Raw genomic sequence first — 26,003 nt, forward strand, 5'->3', positions numbered from 1 at the left:
CCCTTCTTGCCCTCAGCCCTGCCTTCCACAAACAGCCCTCCCCCCCCACCAAATTCCCTCTGTTCTTTCCTTGCCCTGGTCCCCATCATCTCACCGTGTGCACAAGGTCGAGAGAGAATATCTGGATGCAGCAAACAATGGCAGAGAGGGCACAGACAATGGCAGCACAGACAGTGAGGCCGCAGACACTGAAGAGAAGGTTCTGAAGAAATGAAGGAGGAAGGGGAGTGGGTGCACAGGGAGGGCAGTGGCACTTGGGCCCAGCTCATACTTTGTTCCCGAGCATGGGAGTGGTGTGCCTGAGAAGAGGGGACGGCAACTCTGTATGTGTGCAGTTGAGAATAGAGAAGACAGGTGGGCACAGGGTCTGAGACAACGTTACAGGGCTGAGGCAGGGAGATGTTCTCTTTCTACAAGGGAAGCTCACCTTGAGAGCCCCTAGAGCATCAGCACAAGTTGTGCTAAGGGATATTTTCAGCTCCTGGCCGGAGTCCCTGCAGGGTCTAGGCAAGTGAAAAGAGGGGCAGCAGACACAGACCTTTCCTTCCTGGGTTGGAGGGCAAAATTGGACAGGCCTGAGTTAAGGGCAAAACCAGGTATCCAGCCCCCTGGACCTTCCTGGAGTTCCTCTTCCCTTCACCTTACCATTGAGCACTCTTGGAAATCCCGTGCCAACTGAGCATTCTTACAGGAAAGGACGGAGCCAGCCAGGCTGAGCATGACACACAGTACGGAGAGCAGGGAGAAGAAGGAGATCTAGGGGGCACAGAGGGTATCAGGCTGAGTGCAGGGGCTAAACCACAGGTGTTCCCAGGAGCTTACCTCCCTGTGGGTGCCCTGATCTAGGTGATTTGTCACTCTTGATGAGTCCCAGGAAGTAAATCCTACCCACCAGGCACTGTGGAGGTTATTTCCTCTTTTAGAGGACATGAGTGGGCAATCCCCCCATTGGGCATCACAGAGTCCTCAATATAAGTTGGTATGAGTGGGCACTGCTCCCCTTGCACCTACCACCAGAGTGAATGGTCTCTTCCATGATACGATGCCAACTACCCCTGAGAATGCCAGCTGGAGACAGAGTGGGCACAAGCTCAGGCTCAACCTGGCATGAGGAGGACATTTCCAACCCCTTGTCCCCACCTCCCCCTTCCTTCAGTACCCACCCAGCCAGAGACAGAGACAGAAGGATCTTAGGCCTGGAGGGGCATAGGTCAATAGGGTTACCAGGGCACCACCTTCTCCAGTTGTCAGGCAATGCCATGAAATGGGAAAAGGTAGAGAGAGGGGAGGAGGACATTAGGGATCTGGATTACAGGCTGGGGGAGGGGACGGTGGGGAAAAACAACAAAGGACCTCTCCTTATCCCTCAGTACTCACCGAGAAGCCAGCCCATGATGGGTAGGACCTCTTTATGTTTTCTGTGGAGGTGACTGAAGAAGCCACCATGCTGAAGGTGACCACCAAGACACCTAGTATCACCTGGGCCAGCCCCAGGGTAAGCAGAGCTTGGAGCCAAGGCCGGTGGAGCCGGAGATGGGTGAGGCCTCTGGTACTCGGCCGGCTGGTCAGTGAATGGCTTGAATCACTGGGTGAGGGCATTGTGCCCACCCCCTTGGAGCCTGCCTCTGTTGCAGTCCCCCCTGGCACCTGAGGGCATTTCAATTAAACCCAAGGGCCACTCCCTTCTTCTCTCCACCTATTCCCCCACCCCCACCCCTTAGCCAAGGAACCCACCCCCTGCCTGGGTCCCAGGGTGCATGGCCCAAATGTTCCAGTTAGAGGGATGTCAGAGGGCACTTGAAGAGACTGGGGTGGGATGGGGGGAATCTGCTTGTCCCCCAGGGACGGAGGTCACGTGGGGGCAGCAGGAGGCTCTCTCCCCACAGCAGGCAGGGGGTGGGCACAGTGCCCGGGGGCAGCTCGAAGGGAGGGGGGGCACCGGGTTCATTCCTTCGCCCTGGGGAGGGGGGGGGGGGGAGGGGAGCAGGGAGGGGCCAGGTTCCCCCAGGGAGGATGGAAGGTAAGCTCTAGGATGCTAGAGAAGTGTCAGTAGGGACAGGGAACGGGGTACAGAAAAGAGTCTGGGGAAATGGGGTGGGGGGGTAGAGAAGTGGGGAGGGTCGGGAGGGAGGGTTTGGGATAAGACTGGAGACGCTGATGCGTGCCGGATGATGCCTGCGGGTGGGGGTGGGTGGTCGGCCCGGTAGGGTCTCGAGGCCTTAGTGGGGTGTCCCTTAGAGGTCCGGGGCTTCTTGACGGGGTATGGCTCCGCTGCAGTGCCGTCTCCCCGGGCGGCCAGCCCAGCTCGGCTCCCCGGGATCCTGGCTGCAGCAGGTCCAAGAGGGAGGAAACGGGGTTGGGGGGGAGGGATGGGGGATGGAGAGGAGGGGCGGGGTGAAAAGGGCTAGCGCTGAGCAGTCTGGGAGCTGTAGTCGGGTCCTGGAACCACTAAGGTGGGGAGGAGGGGGCCGCCTGGCGAGAGGAGGGCGGGGCTGGCCCCGCGCCCTCCCCATCCCCTCCCCCCCTTATTCTGGTTTTGTGGTGCCCATCCAAGTCGGAGCCATTCACGCCAGACCTCGCACTTATCATCCCATTTATCTTCGGAGCCCATCCTGCCCCACCCTACTCCTGCCCTCCCCCAGGGAAAGAGCTGGTTCTGGGCAGCTGCGGCTTCTCCCAACCAGCTAATGGAGGGTGGAGTCTGGGGAGGGCCCTCTCAGCAGCTTGGCTTTTCTGAGCTCATCCTAGGCCTGGCCCTAGCCCACCCACCCACCTCTTGGCCTTAAACCACATCTTTCCAGGTTCCTAGTCTTCATCCTCAAACCCTTCCGTCCCGATGTCCCCACAAAGACACAGAGGCTTGCTTCCAAGTTCTACTTTCCTTTATTTAAATAACTGAAGCATTAGCCTTGGCACAGCAGAGAGAAGCAGGGGCTCCCAAGGTGAGGTGAGGCCTGGACAGGTGGGACAGGGGCAGGCAGTGGTTGGGACTGGGATCAGTACCCCAGCTTCCCCTCACCCTCTTGGGCAGGCCTGTTCTCACTGCCACAGAGATTAAGGAGGAGAGACAACGAATGAAAACACTTCTCTCTCTCCAAAATCGATCCCGGGGAGAGATGAAAGGGGAGTAGAGCCAACTTCATCCAGAGCCAAGGTTGGGGTGCACCAGCCAGGGAAGGAGATAAGTAGGTGAGGAAGAGGAGAACATTATGGGGTCCGGAAGGCATTGTTGGCAGCACCTGCAGCTGCATTGGCCGCAGCCGTTCGGACTGCAGGGTTGGAGAAGACACCGGCCGCAAACTCCTGCTGGGCCTTCTGGAAACTGGCACCTGTGCGGCGGTACAGGGAGTGGATCTGGGTATTGTGAGAAAGGGGAAGGACTTTAACATGGTGACAGCCACATGCAGGCTGCTCAGCCTACCATTACTAAGGGCCAGCTTTCATCTGACCAATTATCTCTTCTGTCATTCATCTGCACCACCCAGCGAACGCTTGTAAGCCATGACTCTTGGGAACAAGGCAGCAAGGGGGATCCAAAGGTGAGTGGTGAAGAAGCATGTAGAAAAGGGTGATGAGTGACTCTTGAGTTAAACTCAGATGTCCTCAGATGCCCCCAGGAGGCTGACCCTAAACCTTTAGCATCCGATTACCAAGGGGCCCATCCCCTCTCTGTCCTGGCTCCAGGCCCTGCTCACAATGAGATTGGCCCAAATGATAATGAGCACACTGATGCCCCTAACAGTGATGGGGGTTATGAGGAGTAGGGAAAGCATATGCACCAGTTCTCTTCTTTGGCTCCCTGCGGCCCCTTCCATACCTAACAACTGGCTCTACCTTCCCTTTCAGTGTTCATCATATTAAAACCGATTCAACAAAAACTACATATCTATCACATGCAAGGCATTGGGGAAGATACAATAAGACCCAGACCCCGCTCTCCAGTCCCTGTGCATCCAGCACCCTGTAACCAGCCTATACTTAAAATGCCCCAATTTCTTTTCCCTTCACAAAAGACCCCCACATTCCTCCAACTTCCCAGCCCTGCCCCAGTCCCCTGCCCCTCATTACCCGTTTCAGCATCACAATGCCCAGCACAGCAATGCCAGTAAAGAACAAGGCGACTAGCAGCATGAGGACGCCCACAACTGTGTTGATCCTCAGCACCGTCAGGGCCCAGATCCAGCCACTGTCATTGGAGAGAGGAAGAGAAGGGAAGCACGTGTCACAGCCAGGCCCGCCGGGGTGTCTCTTTGGGTCCCCTCATCAATTTTCTTTCCAGTTTCCCATCCATCCAGTTAAAAGTCCCTATCATCCAGATCCCATCAGCACATGTGGCCCCACAATTCCAAATCTGTAACAGCTGTCTTTCTCTTCCTGCTCAATCTCAACGTTCTTAGCAATTTCTCTCCTATGACTCTACGTGTCACAGCCCAGATTGGATTATTTACTTCAGTGTACTCTATTTACTCTCTCACTGCTGGACCTCGAGAACTCCTCTCTCCATTCCTTTTCCTGTAACACTGTCCTTTCTGCTTACATTCCCTGTTCTATACTCTCCTCTTCCAGGAAGCCTTCCCAGGCTGACCAACTACAGATTTTCTCTTAATCACTCATTCCCATCACTGAGGTCTAGAGCTCTCCAATCAATTTTCTGACTTCTTAGGAATTCACTCTGTCTCCGTCAAACTAGAAGCTGTTAGGACCTTAGCACAGTGCCTGGCACACAGTAGGTGTTTAATAAATGTTCACTGACCAAATGACTAGGGAGCTCCTTTTCTTTCTCTGGATGCCATTCTTTTCTCATTTTCTTTCTTCTTGCCACCTGATAAGAGTTCTGCCTATATGGAGCACTCATGACAAACAAGAGAAAGGGCACAGGGAGAGAGTGGACAGACTAACCTGAATCCTGATAATGGGATGCCAATGGCCGCCAGCACATATATCACATCCTGGACGAAGAAAATGAAGAAGAAAATGAAGAAATTGAATGAACTGTCGCTCCTGCAGGGGAACAGAAAGAGATAGAAGGAAGAGATGTTAGGTATAGGGGCAGACATGGGGCACACCCAACAACCTTCCTCTCTCCCACAGTCCCATCCTTGCTCACCTGAAAGCCTTGTACATAGGGCGGTACCAGCAAACAAAGGAGCAGGGCGTGAAGAGTAGGGCCCAGAGGATGGAGAGCCCAAAACTAGAGCCACTGGAAATAGGGGTAACACAGAAAGAGGCCAGGCAGGCAAGGAAATTCAGGAGAAGGGCCAAGGTACTGCCTGGGTTGGGGAGGGAGAGAAGCAAAGGGAACAGTGTCAACATGGATGAAAATAAAGTCTACCTCAGTATTAACAACCCATATCCTCATCTCCATTGCAAAAAAAAGATGTTAAAGAAGTGTCCAGCAGCTAGCTCTGCAGCCATATTTCCACAAAGCCTTCACAGTTACAGCTAGCTGAAAATGTTCTTCAACTTTTCCTAGAGAGTGGATTTCTTCTTTGTCCCATCCCACCCCGCCTGATATTTATTTATGTGTACGCTGCATCTCTCCACTAGTCACATATTGATGAGAATGTAAGCTCTATGAGGGTAGGGGCTATGTCATTTTTTACATTTCCAGTGCCTATCATATAGTAAGGACTTAATAAATGTTTGTTAAATTTGAGTGAATAAATTAACAAATGTTTATACAGCATTCCCATAGCAGAAATTCATAAAAAGGGAAAAGTCTATCCTAGAATCCTCCAAACTTGGGGCAGCTACATGGCGCAGTGGATAGAGCTCTGGCCTTGGAGTCAGGAGGACCCGAGTTCAAATTTGACCTCAGACACATAATACTCAGTAGCTGTGTGACTCTGGGCAAGTCACTTAACCCCACTGCCTCATCAAAAAAAAAAAAAAAAAGGAATCCTCCAAACCAATGGCAAATTACAGATCAAGCAAATAACAAATATGTGTGATACGTGGGGAACTGCACTTAGAGGAAAGGAGTGGGAAGTCAGAGATATGTGGGCAGGCTGGATAATGGGTTCTGGTGGTAGTAGTGGGATCAAGGAAGAAGGCTTCCTAAAGGAGATAGCCTTGAGATATGATGGCAAATTAGTTAGAGATACTATTTTATGACAGGTAGAAAGAAATTTAGATATATGAGATGGCTTGGAAGCAAAAGAGGGAAGTTTCAGGCTCTCTTTTCCTCCCTGAAAGATACTCTTACTCTTGTACCTAAACAAAGCCCTGTAGTTCCCCACCACTCACACATCCAGAGGTAGTACATAGTAGACACTGTCTTCTGGAACTCCTGGGGAATCTCCATGGAGACGTCATGGAAGAAGCAAGGTTGGACAGGGCAAAATGACGGCACTGGAGGCCAGTTGTTCTGTCGGGCTGCAAGGCATAGAGTGGCCAGGTGAGAAGGATACTAGAAGGATGTCAGAGACCAAGAGAGTCAAATTCAACAGATGAATTTCTCTATTCTCCATCAGAAGGTTCCAACTCAGAGACCCATGAACGGTGCCAGTGAGAGAATGGTAGGAATGGCATTAAGTAGAAATAATCCCTATCCCTTTCGTGCTCATTTCAGAATGTTAGAAGATGTCACTCCCTGCCTGCATCCCACAAGAGCTGGCATGGTGTTTTGTTGCCATCACCAAAGACTTACTGGCAGAACCCAGGGCTGCATGCCGCAACTCCCTCTCCCTCCGGTCCAGCTCCTCTGCCTTTCGATTGAGCTCCTCCTGCCTTTTCAGAAGTTCTGCGGTGGCTGCTGCAGCTGAAGCCTACCCAGAGAGAGAAAGGCAGAGGATGAGTCAGTCCTGGGACTGTGTACCCTAGGGATAGCGCTGAAGGGCATTGCTTAGCCCCAGGTACTTCTTCACACACAATACCTGAGTGTTATAGGAGCCATAATTCTTAGGTTCTGTGGGGCTGATTTTTCTGGAAGGCTGCTGGTGGGGCTGGATTGTTGGTGGAGGCGGTGGGGCAGGTGGCTCATAGGAAGGTGGTGACTGTTAGATAAAAGACAGAAACAAAGAATCTTAGAGCTAACCTTAGAAATCATCTAACTTCCCAACCAACACACAGCACAGTGACTGGGGCATGACAAATTTTCAATAAATTAATGTGGAATGGAATTAAATATAGGATTCCCTTTCACAATATCCCTGATAGAGAGCCCCTGATTGCTCGTTGAACACTTCTAATAATGGGAGGGGAAGGGGGACAGTAGAAGAAAGCTCTAATTGTTACTTCTTTTCTGCTTTGATCAAAAATAGGAAAATACCAAGTCACCTGCTCTGATTGATTCTCATATCCCATCAGAGACATTAGGCAAGAGCCCAAGGCTTCTTCCATCCATCCTTTCTGAGCTTACCCTACTCATTTCCTGAGATCTGATTTCTAACTCTCTAGTAAGACAAATAGGCTTCCTATCACCTGTTTATTCATTGCTTTCTCCTGTTTCTGAGCCTAAGTACAGTTTATTTTCCTCTTATCTTCATTCACTGTTATCCCTGTCCTCTTCCTTATCCTTCTGCACATTGCCATTCTTCCAGGAAGCCTCCCTAAACTGACACCATTAGCTCAATCTCTTTTCATTCTCTCCAGAACTGATTTCAGCCTCAACTTATTTGTTTGGCCTTTGTGTCAAGCCATGGGATGATTCTAAAATAAAATGAAAGGCTGTACCTCACTTCACTGAATACACAGTCTGATAGACTGACATCTAAGGTATGATTTTTTAAAGGTTCCTTCCAACTCTTAACACTACACGATGGTGGGTGCCAGTGTTTTTATATCTCTGTGGTCACTTCTTAGGTCACATGTCAGATTCACAGAGAAATGAGACAATGTTTCTTCCCAGGCATGAAGCCCAGGACTCTGGCCCTCGGGAACTTAGAAAGATGAAAAGAGGTCTACATATCTACTCTCATCCTAGGGTTAGACCATCTCTACCCATCCCAGGCACAGACTCACCTCACGGTTCTCAAAGGGGTTGTAGACATCGAGTGTTGCATACTGGGGGCTGGGTCGGTGCTGGGTGACCGCTGGGTCCTGGGGATAGAGACTAGGGGCTTAAGGTGGAGTTGGGAAGTAGAGGGGTTCCCCGGGAGCTCCCCCTTCTAACCAAAGTCACTGAGGGAAATGGGGGCAGGGAGGTGAGGGGAAAGGAAGTGAGGCCCCAGCTGTGACAACTTTCCCGAAATCCTGCACCCCACCACCCATCCTTCCCAGACACGGGGGTGCCGGAGTTGAGACACTGCCCCTCCCCCTAGTCCTGCCCGGAAAGATCCCGAGGCTAGAGGGAAGGATGAGCTAGGCTGCCAGGCCACCCTCCACGTGTCAGTCCTTCCCGGGGGTTAAATGTCACCAGGTGCTGAGGGTCAGAGGTCAGCCTGGCCCAGACACAGAAGGGGGCCGGTGCCTGTCACCTGGAAGGGGTTGTCAAACTCGCTGGGTTCGGCGAATGGGTTCCCACTATTCTCGTTCTGGGCCATGTCGGAAGGTCTGGCCTCGGCCTCGGCCTCGGCTTCAGCCTCGGCCTTAGCTCTGCCTTCTCCTGCTCCTCCTCCCCTCCACCGCCTCTTCCGCGGCGGCGGCTCGCGGGGTTCCGTCCCTGTCGGCCCTCCCCGCTTCCCGAGAGCGCTGATTGGCCGTGAGAACCGGAAGAATCTGGGGAAATCCCTGCAGCAGGGGACGACTACGCATGCTTCAGAGCCTAAGGCGGAAGCGGAGAATAATTATCTGCCTGTCCCACTCCCGACTCTGGATGCCGCCCCCTTGCTCATGTGACCATCTCTCACTGAGGAACTACGCCTCCCGGTAGGCCCTACGGGTCGTGGGCAGCCGTCTCCCCAATCCGTTTGCTGTCTGGCATCCGTCTGCCCAGTCAGCCTGATTCAACCGCTTAACACTTGGTCCCAAGCACCCCCGAAACCCCGACCTAGGACTTCCAGGTATTGCGGAGAAGTGCAGGCACGTCTAATTTGGGGCCTGCGGGGGCTGTGCCCACCTAGTGGCCCCGGAGGTTCCGGTCACTCTCCAGTGTCAGCATCTTACTACCCAAGCTGCCGGCTTCCTCAAGGGCGGGCAGTAGTGCCTCCTTTCAAACCAACTCGGAAAAGCCAGCTAGTTGTTAGGTTTTGTTTTCCCCACAGGAAACTTGTTAGCAAAGGCGGTAATTATGTATTTGATCAAATTTGGAGAATGCTCAGGTGTTCTTCAAATACCCAACTTATTTTGCCGAACTCCAAATTCCAGATGGGTCAGTTGAAGCACATCATATTTATTTCACAAAGACTGTACAAAATTCCTTATAAAACATAGGGTAGGTGCTACCTCACCACCTCACGCTCCCTCCAGCACTGCTGAAAAGAGCAAATGAAGGCCTGAGAGGGTGTTGAAGGGACAGCTTTTATATACAGGGCTTCAGTGGGAAAAGGGAATAAACGCCAGAGAGCTCTGCTGTATTTACACTATCTCACATATTCACAGGTTTACAAAGGAGCCAGGAGGAGGGTGAGGGAAGTTATGCTCCTGCTCCATTCTTTTGTATAAAAAAGCACCAGTGTCCCAGATCGGCCACTCATTGCCATAAGAGGCAACAAGGGACCCCAGGCCCAGTTGTCACCGGCTGATATCCCGACTGGAGTCCCACACCTTAGCGCTTGGTGGTTCAGCCCTAAGGCGGGCAAAGAAAGGATGCTGAAGGGCTTCGCCCAGGGTCAGTCGCTTGGCAGGTTCATATTCTAGCATGCTCTCAATCAGGTCAAATAGCTGGTGGTGTTCATCTGCCTCCGATGTCAGGTATCGCTGGTGGAGGGCAGGAAAAGGGTGAGCTGGGCTGCCCAGAGAAACCAGACCCTCCATGGTGGGCTGATTTGGTTCTTCTTTAGGCTTGGTTTTGAATCCTGAAGAGTATCTAACCCAGACTAATACTTCTAAGCCATACTATGTACCTCCCAACACCATTGTTGCTCCTCTGCTTTGATTTCACAGCTCAGCATACCCAAGAAGCCTCATCCTTGATACAAGAAAATAATTTTCCTTGTATCTTCTATTTGATTATAAGTTTCCTAAAGTTAGAGATTATACTTTTTCCTAAGTATCTAGGATGCTGCTTTGACCTCTGACTCTGGTATTTTTTAAACCAGTTTTTAGCCTCTCATTGCTGTCCCCCAATAATAATCACATATTTTTTTCTTCAATTTCTTCCAACCCCTCCACTAGTCCCCAAAATTAAAACTAGTCTTTGAGAATTCACCGTCCCCAAGCCTGCTCACCCGCAGAGGTTTGCAATTCTCTCGTACATAACGGCCAGCCGATGTGTTCTCATCCCAATCCAGTCGACCCCGGTAAAAATACTTCTGCTTCCTGTTGGAGGTGGGGGTTTAAGGGATCCAAGGGGTTCACATTCATAAGGAAAACTCCCCCACCTCCTTGATCTCAGGATAGAGAGGCAGCATCATTAAGTAGAAAGAATGCTGGTTTCGGAGCCAGTTAAGACCTGGCTTTGAAATCTACATCTGACATACACTACTTCTGTAACCATGAACAAGTTAATTAACTTTTCTGAACCTCCATTTTCCTATCTATAAAAGGGGATAATACCACTTCATAGGGTTATGAGGACCAAATGAGAAAATGTATGTAATGCACTTTGAAAGTCTTAAAGCACTATAAAAACATCAGTTTTATTATTAGATCCCTAGGCCTTAGCTGGCCATGAAAGTGCCAAGAAGACTTGGAAAAAAAGTGGGTACATTGGAAAAATGTACCCACTTCTCAGGAAATCCCACTCCTCAGAGGGAGAGGATGAGTATTAAAGCTTCACCCAAAAGTTGGGCTCTCACCTACCTGGTCTTTCTGATCATTCGAGAGGGAATAGGCCCCAGGATCCTCTCCATCATGGCTAAGTGTTCTCGGTTGTCATGAGTCTGGGGAATGAAGAGATTAATGGTCCATGGGGGAGGGGAGATGATGGGTTACATGCTAAGTATATGGAAAAGCTTCTGAGTGGCAGAGATGGGCAGGAATGGTGGGTGGGGAGAACAGGCAGGTGGGTTCTCAGAAGGCAAAAGGGTAGGTAGGTGCCAGGGGGTGTTGTAAGGCGCCCTTTCCCTCTCACCTGGAACAAGGTGAAGCCAACGTAGTACTCGAAGATGATGCAGCCGATGCTCCACACGTCACAGGGCTGTGTCCAGCCGAGCTCTGGGTGTGGGGATGGGAGGGAGGGGTGGGAGGGGGAGATGGCGCTGTGAGGCCCCAGCTGGCCCCACCCTTATCCCACCCCATCCCAGATAGTCCTATCCTCCCTTACCCAAGATGACCTCTGGAGCACGGTAATGTCGAGTGGAAACAATGGTGCTATGGTGCTCGTGGTCAAAAGTGGCACTGCCAAAATCCACTACCCGTACTGCTGTATTCTTCACACTCCGTTCATCCCGTTTCTAGAAGAAAGACAAGTGGAGATTTAATCTCAGCTTCTGGTATAGCTATGACTTGGCCTCATGCTTCAAGCACTGGAGCATTCTCACAAAGAACCCTTGAGGATGTATGTCATTTTTGATTCCCGCCCATTCCTTCACCAGCCAGAGACACCTCTTGCTCCCCAGCCTCCACATCTATTTCAGCAAAGTACTTTCAGAAGTGGAGGCCACAGGAGAATCAAGAACGGATCAGCCAACCTGAGAGTCTACATGTATCCGGAACATTTCTCGATGTGTGGCATTTAAATAAATCTAAATAAGGATGTGAGTATACACAATTGTGTATATGAGAGATGGCTAGAGTCAGGGGAGGGACAGTGCTATCCCCCTTTGATCCTCACTCAGCTTTTATCTTTGGTGATATTCCTCTGGTATTCAAGCTAGCTGAACTACAGCCTTACAGACTACCTCAAGAAAGAGAAAGAGCAGACTGGAACATGAGTTTAGCCAGAACTACAGAAATGTGGAATCAATATCATTAATGTAATATTTGATAGGATAAAAAAAACCCCTACTAGAAAGTAGTTCTCAGTTTTTCCCAATTCCTCTTGCAATTTAAGCTGGTTTTCTTACTCTCATTCTATTCTGGTATTCTTAGTCTTAGCGGGAACTGAAGTGGAGGCAGAGGGAAAGGAGAAGATACAGGAGACATAAAGGTGAAAGGACAGGAAGCAAGGGAACAATTGAAGTAGCACAGCTGCCCCTACCCCTTTGCCAGAGAGGCTCCAGCCCTCTCACCTTCTCCAGGTTGTAGGTGAGCTCATAGTCCGAATTCACAAACAGGATGTTTTCTGGCTTGAGGTCCGTATGTGTCAGCTTGTTGTCATGGAGGACTGCAGGGGAGAGGGCGGGGTCAAGCCAAGTCCTAAGTAGGGGCAGGGATGAAGCATTCCAGCCTAATCCAATGGGTGGGATCGGAGCTGTCACAGAGGTCGGATCTAGGAACCACTAAGGAGTACTCTCTATTCTACAGTCAATTAACTGACTGCACTAAGAAACCCTTCAACTCACGGCTGACAATCATCTACAAGGTCTATAGAGAAACTGGATACATTTGATTCTCAGTGCCAAAGGAGGGGAAACTGTGATACGATATAAAAACCAGAGAACGATCCTCAAACCACATATCTGGCTTTGGAACATCTTTTTATATCGACCCAGACACATGGAGGCATCTGATGGCACAGAAATTCCCCAAACTTCAAAGCAAATCATGAAGTTGCCCTATGAAGATCAGACTCAAGAAGAACCACGAAGCTGTCCAGATTCACTATCTTGAACCCTGGGTCAACTCAACTATTCCCTGCTCCCCATGTCCTTGCTAGAAGTGGACGTCAACCCTCTCTGATGAATGCAGCCCCTAGCCTGGGCCAAGTGGCCCTATCTAAACACTGGATGTCTGGCTACTACTTTCCCTGGGAAGAAAGGGAAAGCAGCAATTAAGTGTTTTGGTTTCAAAGGCCTTCTCTTCTAGCTCCGGATGGGCTGAACGTGGAGTGAGAATAAAGACAGATGGTGGTAACATCAGCCAAGGAGTTAAGTCAGAAGAAGAGGATGTCAAAGTGGCATTGAAAGCAAGAATCGCAGATTTTAGTCAAGAGTTGGCTGCTCAAGGGCTTCACGAGCGTGAAACTGAGCCTGAAGAGGTCCCCTAGGGAGGGGGCGCGCTGCCCTGAGCCCGCCTCTGCCCGCCCCACTCACACTTGACGGCCTGACACAGCTGGAAGGCCATGTGGCGCACTTGGTGGATGGGGTAGGGCAGGTAGTTGTTGTCTTTGAGGAAGTCGAAAGTGCTGAGGCCCAGGAGCTCGAAGGAGATACACATGTGGCCATGGTAGTCAAACCAGTCAAACATCTGGACACACAGGCTGAGGAGAGAGGGAAGGGGAGAGCAGTGAACCCCCTCTGCCTGCTCCTCCTCCACCTGTAGCGGTGGCAGGGTGGGCTCACATGGCAGAACAAGGCCAGCAGATTGAGGGCTGGTCAGGGGCCCTGCCTAGCCTGTGGCTGACTACATGACTGCACTCAGGATCTCCTTTGCATGTGATGCTGGAAAATCATCAAGCTAGTTTTCTTCCATCACTAAATAGCTCCGGAGACTCTGCTTCCCTTATGAAGCTTTCCTGCATTGACCAGAAAAAACAGATGCAGAGCTGGGTGGTCTTAGATGCCATCTAAGAGGAGACTTAGATCCACAGCGTGTGTCCATTTTATGTCCTAGGCTACCTCCACTTACTTGGTGTTCATCTACCCCATGCAGTACAAATAACATTCTCCAGTTTCCACTACTAGTATGTATTTTCCCTGGCCAGATTCCTAAAATGCACTCATCCTTGACCAGTATTTGTTGTAATATGTATGCATACATACCTCCAATTCATTTGCATGTCTACCCACACATGTGCACATGCGCACACACAAAGAAGTTTATATAATGAAGAAAGCCAGCCTTGGAATCAGGAAGCCCAGGGTTTAAAGACTGGCTGTGATACTTACCAGCTTTGTGATCATGGGCAAGTCACACTTTCTGAGCCTCAGGCATCAGTAGAAGGAGTTCCCACACCAACAAAACCACGTCCCTAACACTGACATACATAAGCGCACGCATATGTGTGTGTATGCATGTATAAAAAACCTAGCATGTAATAAGTACATAATAAATGCTTGATGATAGATATTTTTACCTCTTTAATGTGTACGTATGTTTATGTGTATGTACACATATACGTACACACACAAACCCTCCCCCTCTAGTCCATTCATATTTTGGCTTAATACTTTTCTACTGCCATGTAATATAGCTGTATCTACTGCATCTCTTTGAGATCATATGTTCTAGATATCAAAGATTAGGTCATTACAAAAAGCTCTGTACTGTTATGATGTCAGCCTGTATAATTAAGGGCTTATTAAATTTTTTAAAAATGCAAATGAGTATGATGAATATGAAGATAAAGAAATGGAAAAATGACAAGATGGGGAAGACTTGTACCCTCTTGGTTTCTTCTTGTTTCCCAATGGCCCACAAAATCAGGGGAGTCTCTGGTGTGTGAGAAGGATGGAAACTCAGGCCTTCATTCCCTGCCCTGCTTACTTCTTATTGTCTGGGTCCTTTTCATTGATCTTCTCCAGCACATTGATTTCCAGTCGTGCTGCCTCTTTGTACTTTTCCACATTCTTAATGATCTTTAGGGCAACCCGAGCTCCACCCCTGCAAGATGGCAGGAGAAACTGTTGGTAGGTGCTCAAGAGCACTCCTGAATCTGTCAGATTGGCTATGAGATTTAGAAATCAGGAAAATATGCCTACATATGCTTCATCCCTCTATTCTTGGGATTGCCTGGGGGACAAAAAGGGGTTAAAAAGGGTTAGCTCATACCTTCGATGATCCACACACTGTACAACACGGCCAAAGGTCCCCTCTCCTAGAGTGCTCACAATCTCATCTGAAATGGTATAGAATGGGATTGGGGGAGAGGGAAGAAGAGAGAAGGTAGGGTAAGCTTAGTTGATAGAAGATGAGCATACTGACCTGGGGGTAGGAGATGACAGAAGGGGGAGACAGATAGTCATGGGAGGAGACCCCTGACTGATTCCCACCACCTAAACCCAGGGTCAGAAGAGCTGAAAGTGGGCTATAGGGATCAATTTATAATAACAACTCAAACCACCCATATGACAAACATCACAGAGAAGAGACAGAAGAGGCAGTGACTTGGGTTGGCATAGGGGAGGTTAAGATGTTTATAGGACCATTACAAGCTATAGGATTGTTACGATTTGGCTTGTACATCGCTCTTGTAGCCAGTCCCCGACGTGGTAGATGAGGTGACCCTCAGCGTCGTCCTCCACACTCTTGGCTCTCCGGCTGCTGTGCTGCTGTCAGGGGGCGGTGGGGGGTAGGAGCGAGCCAGGTGTCGAGCGGGGGCCGAAGGGAGGCGGGGTGAATGGTAGAGGGGCCACCGGTCACAGGCGCCCAGCCAAGGGGGACAGACGATGATGGGGGGGGGGGGACAGCGGAAGGTAATACGTCAGATGTAATAAGGTGGATTGGGGACAGAAGAGAGAGCGACGTATAGTCCCAGGTCCCCAAACCCAAAGTGGGGTCAGGAAGAGGGATGGGGCAGAGCAAAGAAGTGGTTCAGTCGCTAGTCACCCACAGTCCCATGACAGACAACAATGTCTCCTCCATGGGGCAGACATTTACCCTACCCCCCATCAGTTCCCCCCACAGATATGGGTACAGAGCCCAGAGCCTGAAGGAGAGAGGCATATCTCAAGCAAGGCCTCACTTTATTATTAATTATTGTTATTAAATAATAAAAAGCAATCAAGGCATTCAGAACAGAGCTGATCATCCTAAGAACAGCAGGTATAGTATGCCAAAGAGGGCACTTAGTGAGCATAAATGCAAGTGTCAGTATAATCCAAGATCTAATGTCCTGGTGTCCTTCAAGAGCCAGAGTTTCAGAGGAAGAGGACTGGCCTAGTGCCCACCACAGTATCCACACCCCATAGCACAGCTGAAAACAAGGTCATTTCCTACTTACCCAGAATCCTAAGAATCTTGAAGAATGGGGAGAGAAGAGATAGTGTTGAATACTCACCGAAGATGAATGGCTGAATGTCCGGCTATGTCGTCTCCGCCGCCTGTGTTTCCTACGGCTACTTCGTTGGCTACGGTAGCTGTCATCTCGATGGTACTCGTAGGAATGTCGATACTCAGTTTCATAATAAGGTTCCCCTCGTTCCCGGCTGTAGTCACGCCTATAGCTGCCACAGTATCGTCGGTCATAAGCCCGCCGGTCAGAAGAGTGGTCATCATAGCTGATTGGAGAGAAAGAAGTAACAAAGACTAAGCCAATCTGATAGAGGAAGGGCATTTTTCCCCATTCACTTAGATGCTCTGCCATACCAGGTGACGTCAAACACACAGCTCTCAGTCTCCCTCTCTTCTCCAGTTTTGCCCATTAGTGAGGACAAAAAGGAGGCATTCTACTACTAGGAAATAGCTTTCAAACCTCCTCCTAGTATTCTTAGGAACCCAAGGTCCAGGACAATGAGATAAGAAAATATCCAAAGAGAATACCCCCCCCCCACACACACACACATAAGCATCGCCCACCCTCTAAAAAACATGCTACAAAACAACAAAACCCACTTGACCTCTTTTCATCCCCTCCTTTATAAGGCATTGAAAAACTGACCTCTTTTCAGGCACTTTCCCTAAAGAACTCCACTTACTATCCATACCACCAGCACTCTCACTGACCTATCTTATATCTTATTAAGCCATGGTCATTTTATGTGTGTGTTCTGTTTCTTCAACTAGACTACAAGTACATTATGGACAGGAATCTTAACTATTTTATATCTAATTTTCCTCATCAATATTCACTCTCACCTTCCTACCCACATCCAGATCTTTTTAGAATGGGTATTTAGTAAATACTGTTGATACTATAACAGCTGCAAGGTTCATACAGTTACAGCAATTTTGCAATAATGCATTTTGGCTGATTTTTAAAAATTCTACCCAGAGTTCCCTAAGCACCTCCAAGCTCCTCACCTCCTAGAACGGACATGATAGCTGCCTTCCCGTCGACGCCGCCGAGTCCGGTCACTGCTGCTGGACCAAGAGCGGCTTCTTCGTCGCTTATGTTTTCGACTTCGGTAACGTTCATGGTAGCTGCCCCGGCTGCCCCGCTCTGAAGAGCGGTATCTTCGGGGGTGAGGCATCTGAAAGAAGTAGACAAGTGAGGGAGGCAGATTTTCATGACAAACCCTGATCTTTATGTCTCTCCTACAAAGACCTGTGGTGTTAAATCAATTTCCTTTATGACCTCTTTTATCAATAATAACATATTTGTTCATGCCTTTGTGCCTATCATTCCACCCCACCAATGATACCCTCTCCTCCTTCCCAATCTAGCTCAAAATTTCAATAAGATTTTCATAAATAACCCTACCTGGCTTATTCTTCTACCTTGATTCCCCTTTGCATTGTAAGCTTTCACTTGTTGAAACATGTATAACATGGTCTGTTGGGTCTACGGTCCTTGCTTTTGCCCACATTATTCTTTATCCCTGGAATGATATCCCCAGTTCCTATTCTACCCCTCCTTTAAATTCAAGCTTAAACACTTCCTTCTTCATGAACTTTCCTCAATGTTTCCCAACTCAACATTTTGAAGTTTTGCACACATGGATGGGTTACCTTGTATTAACAGATGTTTTGTCCTATTCCCTTCCTCAACTATATTCTCCAGAAAAGCAAGAAGGCTCTTATTTAATCTTTATTCCTCCCCATGCATTTACCACAGTGATTTGCACACAGTAAGAGCTTAAAAGACATTTGTTGGATAAAGGCTGAAAGACTGTTATAAATGAGATTGTAACTGGTAAGGCTGTTATTATGAGGTCTTTCTATGGCTCATCTTTGGATGGGTTACAACACAGAATGTGTTAAACTAGTTTTGCTTACAGAATATAGCAAATCTTCAAAGTATATTGCTTAAGTGATCTAATGTCATTATGTGTTCATGTTTTTTCTTTAACTAGACTAAGTACATCAAGGACGAGAATCTTAACAATTTTATATCTAATTTCTTTTGCCAATACTTTACTACCCTCTTACCTATAATTGTACAGAATGAACATCCAATAAATACTGTCAATTTACTATTACAGTTCGAGGGATTTGAGTCCATCCCAACTCCCTTAGAATGTTTTCCTTAAAGGGCTCCCAACTGGAATCTGCTTTCCAGCAGGCCATTCCTCTCTTGTATTCAGAAGGTATGAAGAATGGCTGGTTTTTAAATTGGTATCAGCACTTCTTGGCTAAGATAGGACTACCCTCCAGGTTCCATGGAGGGGTGGGAGGAAGGAAGAGGAGGAACAGTGATCTTCTTTCTCCCCGTTCCCCACAAACCAAGTGTGGGAAACTTTCAGAGAGAAATAGTAGTTACAGGTGAATGAGGTTGGAGGAAGAGGAGAAGGGTGGGGTGAAGAGGGAGAGAGGGAGGGAGGGAGGGAGGGAGAGGGAGAGAGATTGCTTCAGGAACAGAAACGTATTAGGAGCAGAGGTTTCCATGTGGTAAGAGTTCCATTACAGTACTCAGACATCTGGGTCATATTCTGAATCTCTCCTCACTCTCAGCCCAACTCTGAACTGAGGAGACTGATATTTGGCTAGGTTCCTAGTCTGGGGGTAGGGAAGAAAATCAAGGAAACAATAAGACCATATTGTCTCCTTAGGACACTAGCTACCCCTTCCTCGTCTGTAAATTGAGAATACTTGTCCTACCTCTCAAAGTTATAAGTAACAACTGAGACAATGTACTTACAAGGTACTTTCCTAATCTTAAACCTGTACAAGTCTTATAATTCCCAAGCACTGAGAACCCTCCTCCATTTCAATTTAATCCTAGACCACCTGAATTGCACCTAGATGTCTCCTACAGAGCACCTCGCCCCTATAAGCTACTACTAAGGAAATCTCTCACACGACCAACATCGAAATCTCTTTTTCTTTTTTTCTCCATTTGCTCCAGCAACCATGTTCCAAGGGTGCACCTCCGTACCATAAGCCCCTCCTAGGGAAACCTCTCACACGACCAACTTCTAAGTCTCGTTTCTTTTCTTTTTCTCTACTTGCTCAAGCAGTCAAGGCCCAAGGAGCTACCGTGGGGTCTCACAGACCCGGCCGAACTCCTAACGTGCGCTGTCCAGGCCGCCCCGTTCCTTGACACACCTCGGTCCCTGACCCCTGGTCACTTCTGCCCGAGCCCCCTCCCCCCCATACCTTCCGGCTTCCCACGGGACAGGGCCAGCCCTCTCCCACACCCTTCCTTTTCTACTCAACAGCTAGCAACAGGCCTCGTCCTTCCGCAGAGCCGCGACCCCAGACCCTCTCAAGTCCTGCACCTTCCCCGGCCCTCCCCACGGCGCGCGCCCCCGCACCGCCATCTTGCCGCGCGCCCTCGCGGCCCGCCAGTCCGCGCGCTCACCGTTCTGGCTGCGAGGCCCGTGCGCTTGTCCCACAGGAAGTCCGTGATGGCGGCGGCGCTGCGGCCGGAGACCGGCCCCCACCCCCCGCGGCGACGGTCTGTGGCTCCTCCCTCTCTCCCTCCCCACGCAACCAGGGGCGTCGGACCCACCGAACCTGGCCCTGGGTCCCGCTGCGCTCGGTTCTGCTTCCTCCCGGCCCTCTCCCGCCCCCCGGGATCTATCGCCTCCGCGCCGCCCGCAGCTCGCCTCCCACCCCGGGCCTGGTCCCGGCCACGGCTCCGGCTCCGGCCGCTTCACTCCGCCGCCGCCGCCGCCGCCGCCGCCGCCGCCGCGAGCGAGCACGCACGCACACACGTCCTGCGTCCTTTCCCAGCTCCCTCTGACTCCTCCCATCGGGGTCGCGCACGTCACCGTCGTCTTCACGTTTCCTCGCGGAAACTCGCCCGTCGAGGAAGGAGGCGAGGAGGAGGAAATGGAATGTTGGGAGTGATGGAAGGGAGCTCTTGGAACCCGAGGCGTCAGCCACGTCTCTCCTACTCTCTTTCTTTTCCTTCTCGCCGTCCCTCCTGCCCCGAAGCCTTCTCCTCTGCTCCGAGGCTTGGGAAGATCCTGGAAAGTGTTTTGAGATCCTAATCAGCTACGGTTGCTAGTCCCGGGTGTAGGGCAGAGCGTCAAGTGCCTCTGTCTCTCCCTATTTACCATCCTGCAGCTCCGTCGTGGGCTTAGCTTTCCTCCAGTCAAAGTGGAAGTGGATGTCTTCTTTCCCACCCCTCACCCCAAGATTATCAGGGAAAGAGCAACAGTCACCCCCTACCACTTCTACCGTGTGTGATTGTTTGCAGGGCTTTGTTAGCGTCGCTTTCCTGCCGTGTAACCGCATCATCCTCAGGGTAGGATAGAAGATAAGGAATGTAGGTCAGCGTGCCTGGACCGGTGCTAGAAGAGGGCACAACCCCAAGCTTTCTTATCACCAAATTTCATTTTCCCGCTTTGTCTCAGATTCTCAGGCCTCGGCTTAGGAATACAAGTGGGGGTCTAGAAAGGCAATGTCACGAGCATTACATGAGTACCACAAACATTTCTTAGTGAGACGAAATAGAGAAGGTTGAGTGCAGGCGCTGATGCCCCTTATTCAATTCAGTTTGACGTTTGTTTGGCCTTTACCAGGTGCTAAGAGCACTATTTCAGGTGAAGACGCGGTCACTACTCTGATGGAGCAATGTAATTATATAATACTAGCTTACATTTATGTAGTGTTACAATTTATAGAATGCTTGACATACATTATTTCATTTGATGCTCACAGCAAATCTGTGAAAGAGGTACAAATGTTGTTTGCCCTATTTTACAGATGAAGAAACTGAATCCCAGAGAGGTTTTGAGTTAGCCAAGATCACACTACTGCAGGAGCAGAAGTTAAACTCAGATTTTCTAACTCTTAAGTCCAGTGCTTTCACTACACGATTTGCTCCCCTTTATGTTCTCCAGATTTTGGAGAATATATATGATTCAACAAGGCCTGGTAGAAGAGGTACTTCTTATCTAGCCAGTGAGATTGTAAGATTCTCAGGGGCAGTCACTATGTCTTCTTTTCTATGGCTGAAACTAATTTTTTACATCTTTATTTTATTTACTTACAAATTAAAGATGTCTTAAAAAATAAACCAAAGAGAAGTGAGAGGTCCAGGTATCCCAGGAAAGTATACAGAGGTCAATGGAAAGCCAGGCCCACTCACTCACCCCTCAACTATTCTCTTAGGCCTGGGTCTGTTAAAAAGGTTCACCTGTCCCGATAGGAGAATCCCAGAAGCCATGATGTCAAAGCAGAACAGAATTCCTGCACCATTGTCCATCTTGCCTCTTCCACTCTAGCCCTGAAGGATGGGGGCGAGCTGGCAGGGCAAGACATCAGGACTGTGGAGCCAGGAGAGCTGACTCTAATAAATAATAATAATAGAAATAATTATAATAGCTAACATTCACATAGCACTTATGTGCCAGGTACTGTGCTGAACGTTTTATAATAATCTCATTTGATCCTCACAACCCTTGTAGGTACTATTACTACACCATTTTAGAGAAAACTGAGGCAAACAAGTGGAGTGACTTGCCTAGGGTCACATAGCTTATAAGGGTCTCCATTTGGATTTGAATTCAGGTCTTCCTGACTCTTGGTCCAGTGCTTTATCCATTGCATCTAGTAGTTGCTTTATGAGGTATTGCAAGACTGTGCCAGGCTGCCTATAGAAATCATCCTATGTTCAACTTTCATGTCTTTCCACCAGATTATCCCCCATTCCTGGAATGCTCTCCCTTATGATCTCCACCATTACATTCCTGGCTTGCTTCAAGACTCAGCTCAAATATCACCTTCTGCAAAGAGGTCTTTTGCTGATGTTCCCCACCCCCATGCCATTTTTTAAAGATTACCTCCAATTTACATTGTATATATCTTGTAAACACAGTTATCTCCATGTTGTCTCCCCCCATTAGAATGTAAGCTCCTTAAGGGCAGGGGTTTTATTTTTGCCTTTCCTTGTATCCCCAGCACTTAGCACAGTGCTAGGCACTGACTGAAAAAGAAAAAAAGGCTTTGGTGACATTGCCCCCTGCTTCTTAATCTCATCTACCTCTGTAATAGATACAAGGCTCTTCTAGCAGAGAATCTGTGGGATTCTCTTCTTCCTTATATCTGCCTACTAGCTTTCTCTGATTTCCTTTAAATCCTAATTAAAATCCCATCTTCTACTGGAAGCCTTTCCCAACCCCTCAATTCTAATGCCTTCCCTCTCTCATTTACTTCCTATTTATTCTGTATATAGCTCATTGGTACATATTTGTTTGCTTGTCTCCTTCATTAAATTTCAAGCTCCTTGAGGGTAAGGACTGTCTTTTGACTCTGTGTATCCTAGTGCTTAGCATAGTCCCTGGCACACAGTGTTTATTATAAGTGTTTATTCATTGGGTAGGAAGGACTCTCACTTTCTCCACCTCACAGAGTGAACACCAGGCATTGGGAGGCTCCCAAAAAAGCTGGAGGCAGATGATCTATCTCTACAACCCCATTAATCCTGTTCCCTCTCACATTGCCAATATGTGTGTAGTATCTACTGACCTAAGGAAGTTAGGTAGAAGGTTCTACCATTCACCACCATTTCTAGAACAGTGCTGGACATTCAATAAGTGTTCTGTAAATGGCTTCAGTCTCAAAGCACAAAGGAGGGAGGGTCAAGAGAAAGGATGAGATGGCAGATTTGGGGCCTGAAAGTATCACTGAGAAACAATGGGGCAAACCCCTCCACCATAGCTCAGAAAAGCATAGAGGAGGCTTGTTAGAGAGAGGAGGGTTGGGGGACTGAGAAATAAAGCCTCAGATACAGAATGGGAGAACAGAAGGGAAGACTGAAGACAGTTGGAAGTGGAAGTTAGGGTGGGAAGACTCAAAGATGGAATAGAAGAAGCATGGAGATAGGAGTTCAGAAAAGGAGTGTCAGTTACTACTTTATTACATATATTTTTAAAACTTACACTATGTCATAGAAGCTCATAGATTCATATGCAATCCTTTCCATTTTTTGTATATTGAAATGTTTGTGTTTGTTGACTGTCACATTTTTTTTAAGAGCATCAAGTCAAGCATGGGATAGAAGGAATTGAGGAAATGTCAGAAGGAGAACTGAGATTAACCTGAAATATGGAAGAGATAAAGATAAAATCTGATGGGGTGGGCTGAGGATTGTTCCAGTGAAAAAGCATAAGGGAAAATGGTCAGAAATTGACCATAGGAATTAGACCAGAAAAGGCCCTTGGTCTAACCCTCTTATTTTAAAGATGGAGAAACTGAGACCCACAAAGGGGAAATTACTTGCTTGTGTCACAAAGTAAGTGGGAGATCCAGAATTCAAACCCAGGACCTCTGATTCCCAGTGCAGTGGGCTGAAGCAAGGTTAAATATGGAGTGGTGGGGTGGGACCTAAAGAAGACTCAGGGGACTTGGGAATACGGTGGAGGATCATTGGAAGGAGGACTAGTAATGGGCAGGAGGGCATAGGGCTGACATGCACACCTAGTGTCAGGGATGAGAGGAGGCAAGGCTACGTGGAGGATAACAGACAGGAGGAGACGGGCTGGGAGTAGGGTGGGAAGGTTATGGGCAAGAAGAAAGAAGCTATAGATAATAGCTAGCATTTATATAGAGCTTTAAGATTGGCAAAGTGCTTTACATATGTTGTTTCATTTGATCCTCACAACAACCCTGTGAAGTAGGTTCTATTTTTACTTCCATTTTACAGATGAGAAAATTGAGACAGGTTAAGTGACTTGCACAGGGTCAGTAGCTAGTGAGTGCCTGAACAGGATCTGAACTCAGGTCCTCCTGACTCAAAGTCCAACACTATCCACTAAATCATATAAGTTCATGGATAGAGGACAATCAGGGGCTGAGAAGGCTCAAAGGTCCTTGGCAAGAGAGGTGAGCCTACGAGCAAGAGGTAGGGGAGTAGTAGAGTAGCTAGCATGTGAGGGAATGATGGATTATGGGCAGGAGGATGGGTCCGAAGGGAAGGATGGAAAGTCAGGAGCAGGAGACAGACCTAGGGGCAAGATGGAGGGTCGTAAAAAGGGCGGTAGTCTCAGGTCGGGGTCCAGGATATTGCCTACAGTTGCAGAGGGAGCAGTATACCTCCACGGCTCTCCCTTTTCTGCCCAGGACCTGCCAGCGCGCTCCCCAATAGAGAACCTTGGTCTTCGAGCAGCTCCCCACGCCTCCCAGACCCGCTCTTTATTCAGCTGTCTCGGGACATCGTAACAAGACCCAGGTCTCGGACTCTGCACTGGATCCCGCCCCACTCTGCCTCTGGGAGGTGGAGACCCGGCCCTCCCACGCGGCCCGCCCCCCACTCCCTTCAGCTCCCGCCTGGGGGCGTGCGCTCCCCTCCAGCTGCCAGCCCTGTCTCCGCCCCGCTCCCCGCCCGCCCGTCACACACACCCCCTTCGCCCCAAGCGCCGGCAGCTGGGAGCCGCCGCCCGCCCGCCGCCTCCGCTCCTAGCCCGCGGGGCTGCGCCGCCGGCTCCGGCTCCGGCTCAGGCTCGGCTAGAGCTCCGCTCTGGCTCCCGGGGCTGCGTCGGGGTCGCGATGGCCTTGTTGGGGGCAGGGAGGCCGAGGCTTTGAAGGGGAAAGGGGGGGACTGCCACCATGGATTCTGAGCAGCGGCCCGCGGCAGCAACGGCGGGTGCAGGAGACGGAGGCACCCTGGGGCTGGAGGCGGCCCCCCCCGCCTGCCCCCGGCCCGGCTACCGCCGTCCCAGGACCCTCGCCCGTTCCGGGGCCCGAACTAGGGCCCGGGCCGATGCGGCGGCAGCTCGGGGCCCTCCTCCAGCCAGCCGTCAACAAGTTCTCCCTCCGGGTATTCGGTAGCCACAAGGCGGTGGAGATAGAGCAGGAGCGGGTCAAGTCAGCCGGAGCCTGGATCATCCATCCCTACAGCGACTTCCGGTACCACGGGCCCGGGGAGGCTCCGGGGACCCAGGGGACCCCGCCCCGTCTGACAGACGATCAGATACTGCAGGTCCCAGGGATACCCGGGGGGCCTCGGACCCTGCCCATCCTTGACGGACACGTCACTTCCGGGCCGGCGGAGGGTCACCAAGTGGGCAAGGATTGGGATCAGTAGACACCCTGTCCCCCACCCCACCACCACCACCACCACTACCACCACCACCCACCATTGTGTAGACTTCTTGTTTTCGAGGGGGCTGGTCCCGTTTTCGTTGGGATTGCTGCAGCTGTGGGAAAGACAGCTGGGGGTGCTGGTGGGGGGCAGGTATTTCCGGTCTTGGGGGTCCCGGCTCCACCCTCGACGGGTTCTTCCGGTCCTAGAAAGAACAAGTAGGGTGGGGATTCCCCGGGTTGTATCCAGTCCTGGTGTTTGGGGCAAGGGAAATCAGGAGGGAGATTTCCGGGGGCCACTAGAAATGGGCAAGGCTCTCACCCTTTTGACCTCTCACCTACAGGAAGCCACTCCAGGGCTAGGAGGAGAAATCTTGGGGACACTAGATGGGATGAGGCTGATGGGAGAGTTAGAATGATCAAAGCTCTCTTCTGGGCGCTGTCCTTGGTGCTGAAAGCGAGTGGCGCGAGCTCTAGGGGGCGGGGTGGAGAGGGAGAGTATGAATGTTGGAGGCTGGCCATGGGGGTCAGGGACACCTTCCGGTAGCTTCCCTGAGCCCCGGGAAGGTTAAGGGGGGGTTGAGCAGTCAAAAACCTTCTAACCCATTTTTAGAGGTTGGATCTCCAACTCCACATTGCTGTAAGAGGAAGATGTCCCTGTCCTTGGGGAAAGTAAAGCACAGCTCTTGGATGGGGAAAGGATTTGGGAGTAGCACCTAAATTTAGGATATAAAGGTTGGGAGTGGGTCCAGAGCCATTAGACCCAATTGTAACAATGGATGTCCATTTTTTTTAAACTCACCACATGATTTGCTTTAAATCTTGAAACATTCCCTTCCCACCCCTCCTCC

The 26,003-nt window shown here is 49.8% G+C and overlaps 3 protein-coding genes across 6 annotated transcripts; all 3 read right to left on the reverse strand.

The window, feature by feature from the left end:
• Positions 1-63: 63 nt before the first annotated feature.
• Positions 64-1,918, reverse strand: LOC114040421 (protein FAM189B-like). The gene is made up of 5 exons (XM_027858534.1): positions 1,378-1,918; positions 1,012-1,068; positions 646-756; positions 428-547; positions 64-202 (listed from the first exon to the last, which is right to left on the reverse strand). The coding sequence occupies exons 1-5, from the start codon at positions 1,597-1,599 to the stop codon at positions 86-88; spliced, it is 627 nt and encodes a 208-aa protein (XP_027714335.1). The 5' UTR covers positions 1,600-1,918; the 3' UTR covers positions 64-85.
• A 946-nt stretch (positions 1,919-2,864) lies between these two features.
• LOC114040420 (secretory carrier-associated membrane protein 3-like) lies at positions 2,865-8,588 on the reverse strand. Its single transcript, XM_027858533.1, has 9 exons — positions 8,418-8,588; positions 7,963-8,040; positions 6,876-6,995; positions 6,650-6,767; positions 6,247-6,375; positions 5,108-5,270; positions 4,900-5,001; positions 4,069-4,186; positions 2,865-3,354 (listed from the first exon to the last, which is right to left on the reverse strand). Exons 1-9 carry the CDS (start codon positions 8,481-8,483, stop codon positions 3,208-3,210), a joined length of 1,041 nt encoding a protein of 346 aa, XP_027714334.1. The 5' UTR covers positions 8,484-8,588; the 3' UTR covers positions 2,865-3,207.
• A 663-nt stretch (positions 8,589-9,251) lies between these two features.
• LOC114040418 (dual specificity protein kinase CLK2) lies at positions 9,252-19,682 on the reverse strand. 4 transcript variants are annotated; one of them, XM_027858530.1, is made up of 13 exons: positions 19,639-19,682; positions 17,044-17,213; positions 16,082-16,301; positions 15,266-15,353; positions 14,854-14,920; positions 14,569-14,685; positions 13,176-13,342; positions 12,213-12,307; positions 11,306-11,435; positions 11,114-11,196; positions 10,843-10,922; positions 10,269-10,359; positions 9,252-9,798 (listed from the first exon to the last, which is right to left on the reverse strand). In XM_027858530.1, exons 2-13 carry the CDS (start codon positions 17,211-17,213, stop codon positions 9,613-9,615), a joined length of 1,494 nt encoding a protein of 497 aa, XP_027714331.1. In that variant the 5' UTR covers positions 19,639-19,682; the 3' UTR covers positions 9,252-9,612. The 4 variants fall into 4 exon arrangements, with proteins under 4 accessions (XP_027714331.1, XP_027714332.1, XP_027714330.1 ...); XM_027858531.1 differs by lacking the exon at positions 19,639-19,682 and adding an exon at positions 19,484-19,583 and having other exon boundaries at positions 15,266-15,350; XM_027858529.1 differs by lacking the exon at positions 19,639-19,682 and adding an exon at positions 19,484-19,583.
• Positions 19,683-26,003: the final 6,321 nt, after the last annotated feature.

This window comes from Vombatus ursinus, unplaced genomic scaffold, assembly GCF_900497805.2.
Source record: "Vombatus ursinus unplaced genomic scaffold, bare-nosed wombat genome assembly UNPS02013105.1, whole genome shotgun sequence".
Classification (NCBI taxonomy): Eukaryota; Metazoa; Chordata; class Mammalia; order Diprotodontia; family Vombatidae; genus Vombatus; species Vombatus ursinus.

Excerpts from the sequence above, each read along its gene's own strand:
- LOC114040418 (XM_027858530.1), bottom strand. The coding sequence starts at position 17,213 with ATGCCTCACCCCCGAAGATACCGCTCTTCAGAGCGGGGCAGCCGGGGC. Across the intron at positions 16,302-17,043 it reads TATCATGTCCGTTCTAGGAG|CTATGATGACCACTCTTCTG; the intron begins GTGAGGAGCTTG and ends CTCTCCAATCAG. Across the intron at positions 11,197-11,305 it reads TGCTCCAGAGGTCATCTTGG|AGCTCGGCTGGACACAGCCC; the intron begins GTAAGGGAGGAT and ends CCCCACACCCAG.
- LOC114040421 (XM_027858534.1), bottom strand. The coding sequence starts at position 1,599 with ATGCCCTCACCCAGTGATTCAAGCCATTCACTGACCAGCCGGCCGAGT. Across the intron at positions 757-1,011 it reads AGAGACCATTCACTCTGGTG|ATCTCCTTCTTCTCCCTGCT; the intron begins GTAGGTGCAAGG and ends TGTGCCCCCTAG. Across the intron at positions 203-427 it reads ATGCTCTAGGGGCTCTCAAG|AACCTTCTCTTCAGTGTCTG; the intron begins GTGAGCTTCCCT and ends TCATTTCTTCAG.
- LOC114040420 (XM_027858533.1), bottom strand. The coding sequence starts at position 8,483 with ATGGCCCAGAACGAGAATAGTGGGAACCCATTCGCCGAACCCAGCGAG. Across the intron at positions 8,041-8,417 it reads AGTTTGACAACCCCTTCCAG|GACCCAGCGGTCACCCAGCA; the intron begins GTGACAGGCACC and ends CTCTATCCCCAG. Across the intron at positions 5,002-5,107 it reads CCTATGTACAAGGCTTTCAG|GAGCGACAGTTCATTCAATT; the intron begins GTGAGCAAGGAT and ends GTTCCCCTGCAG.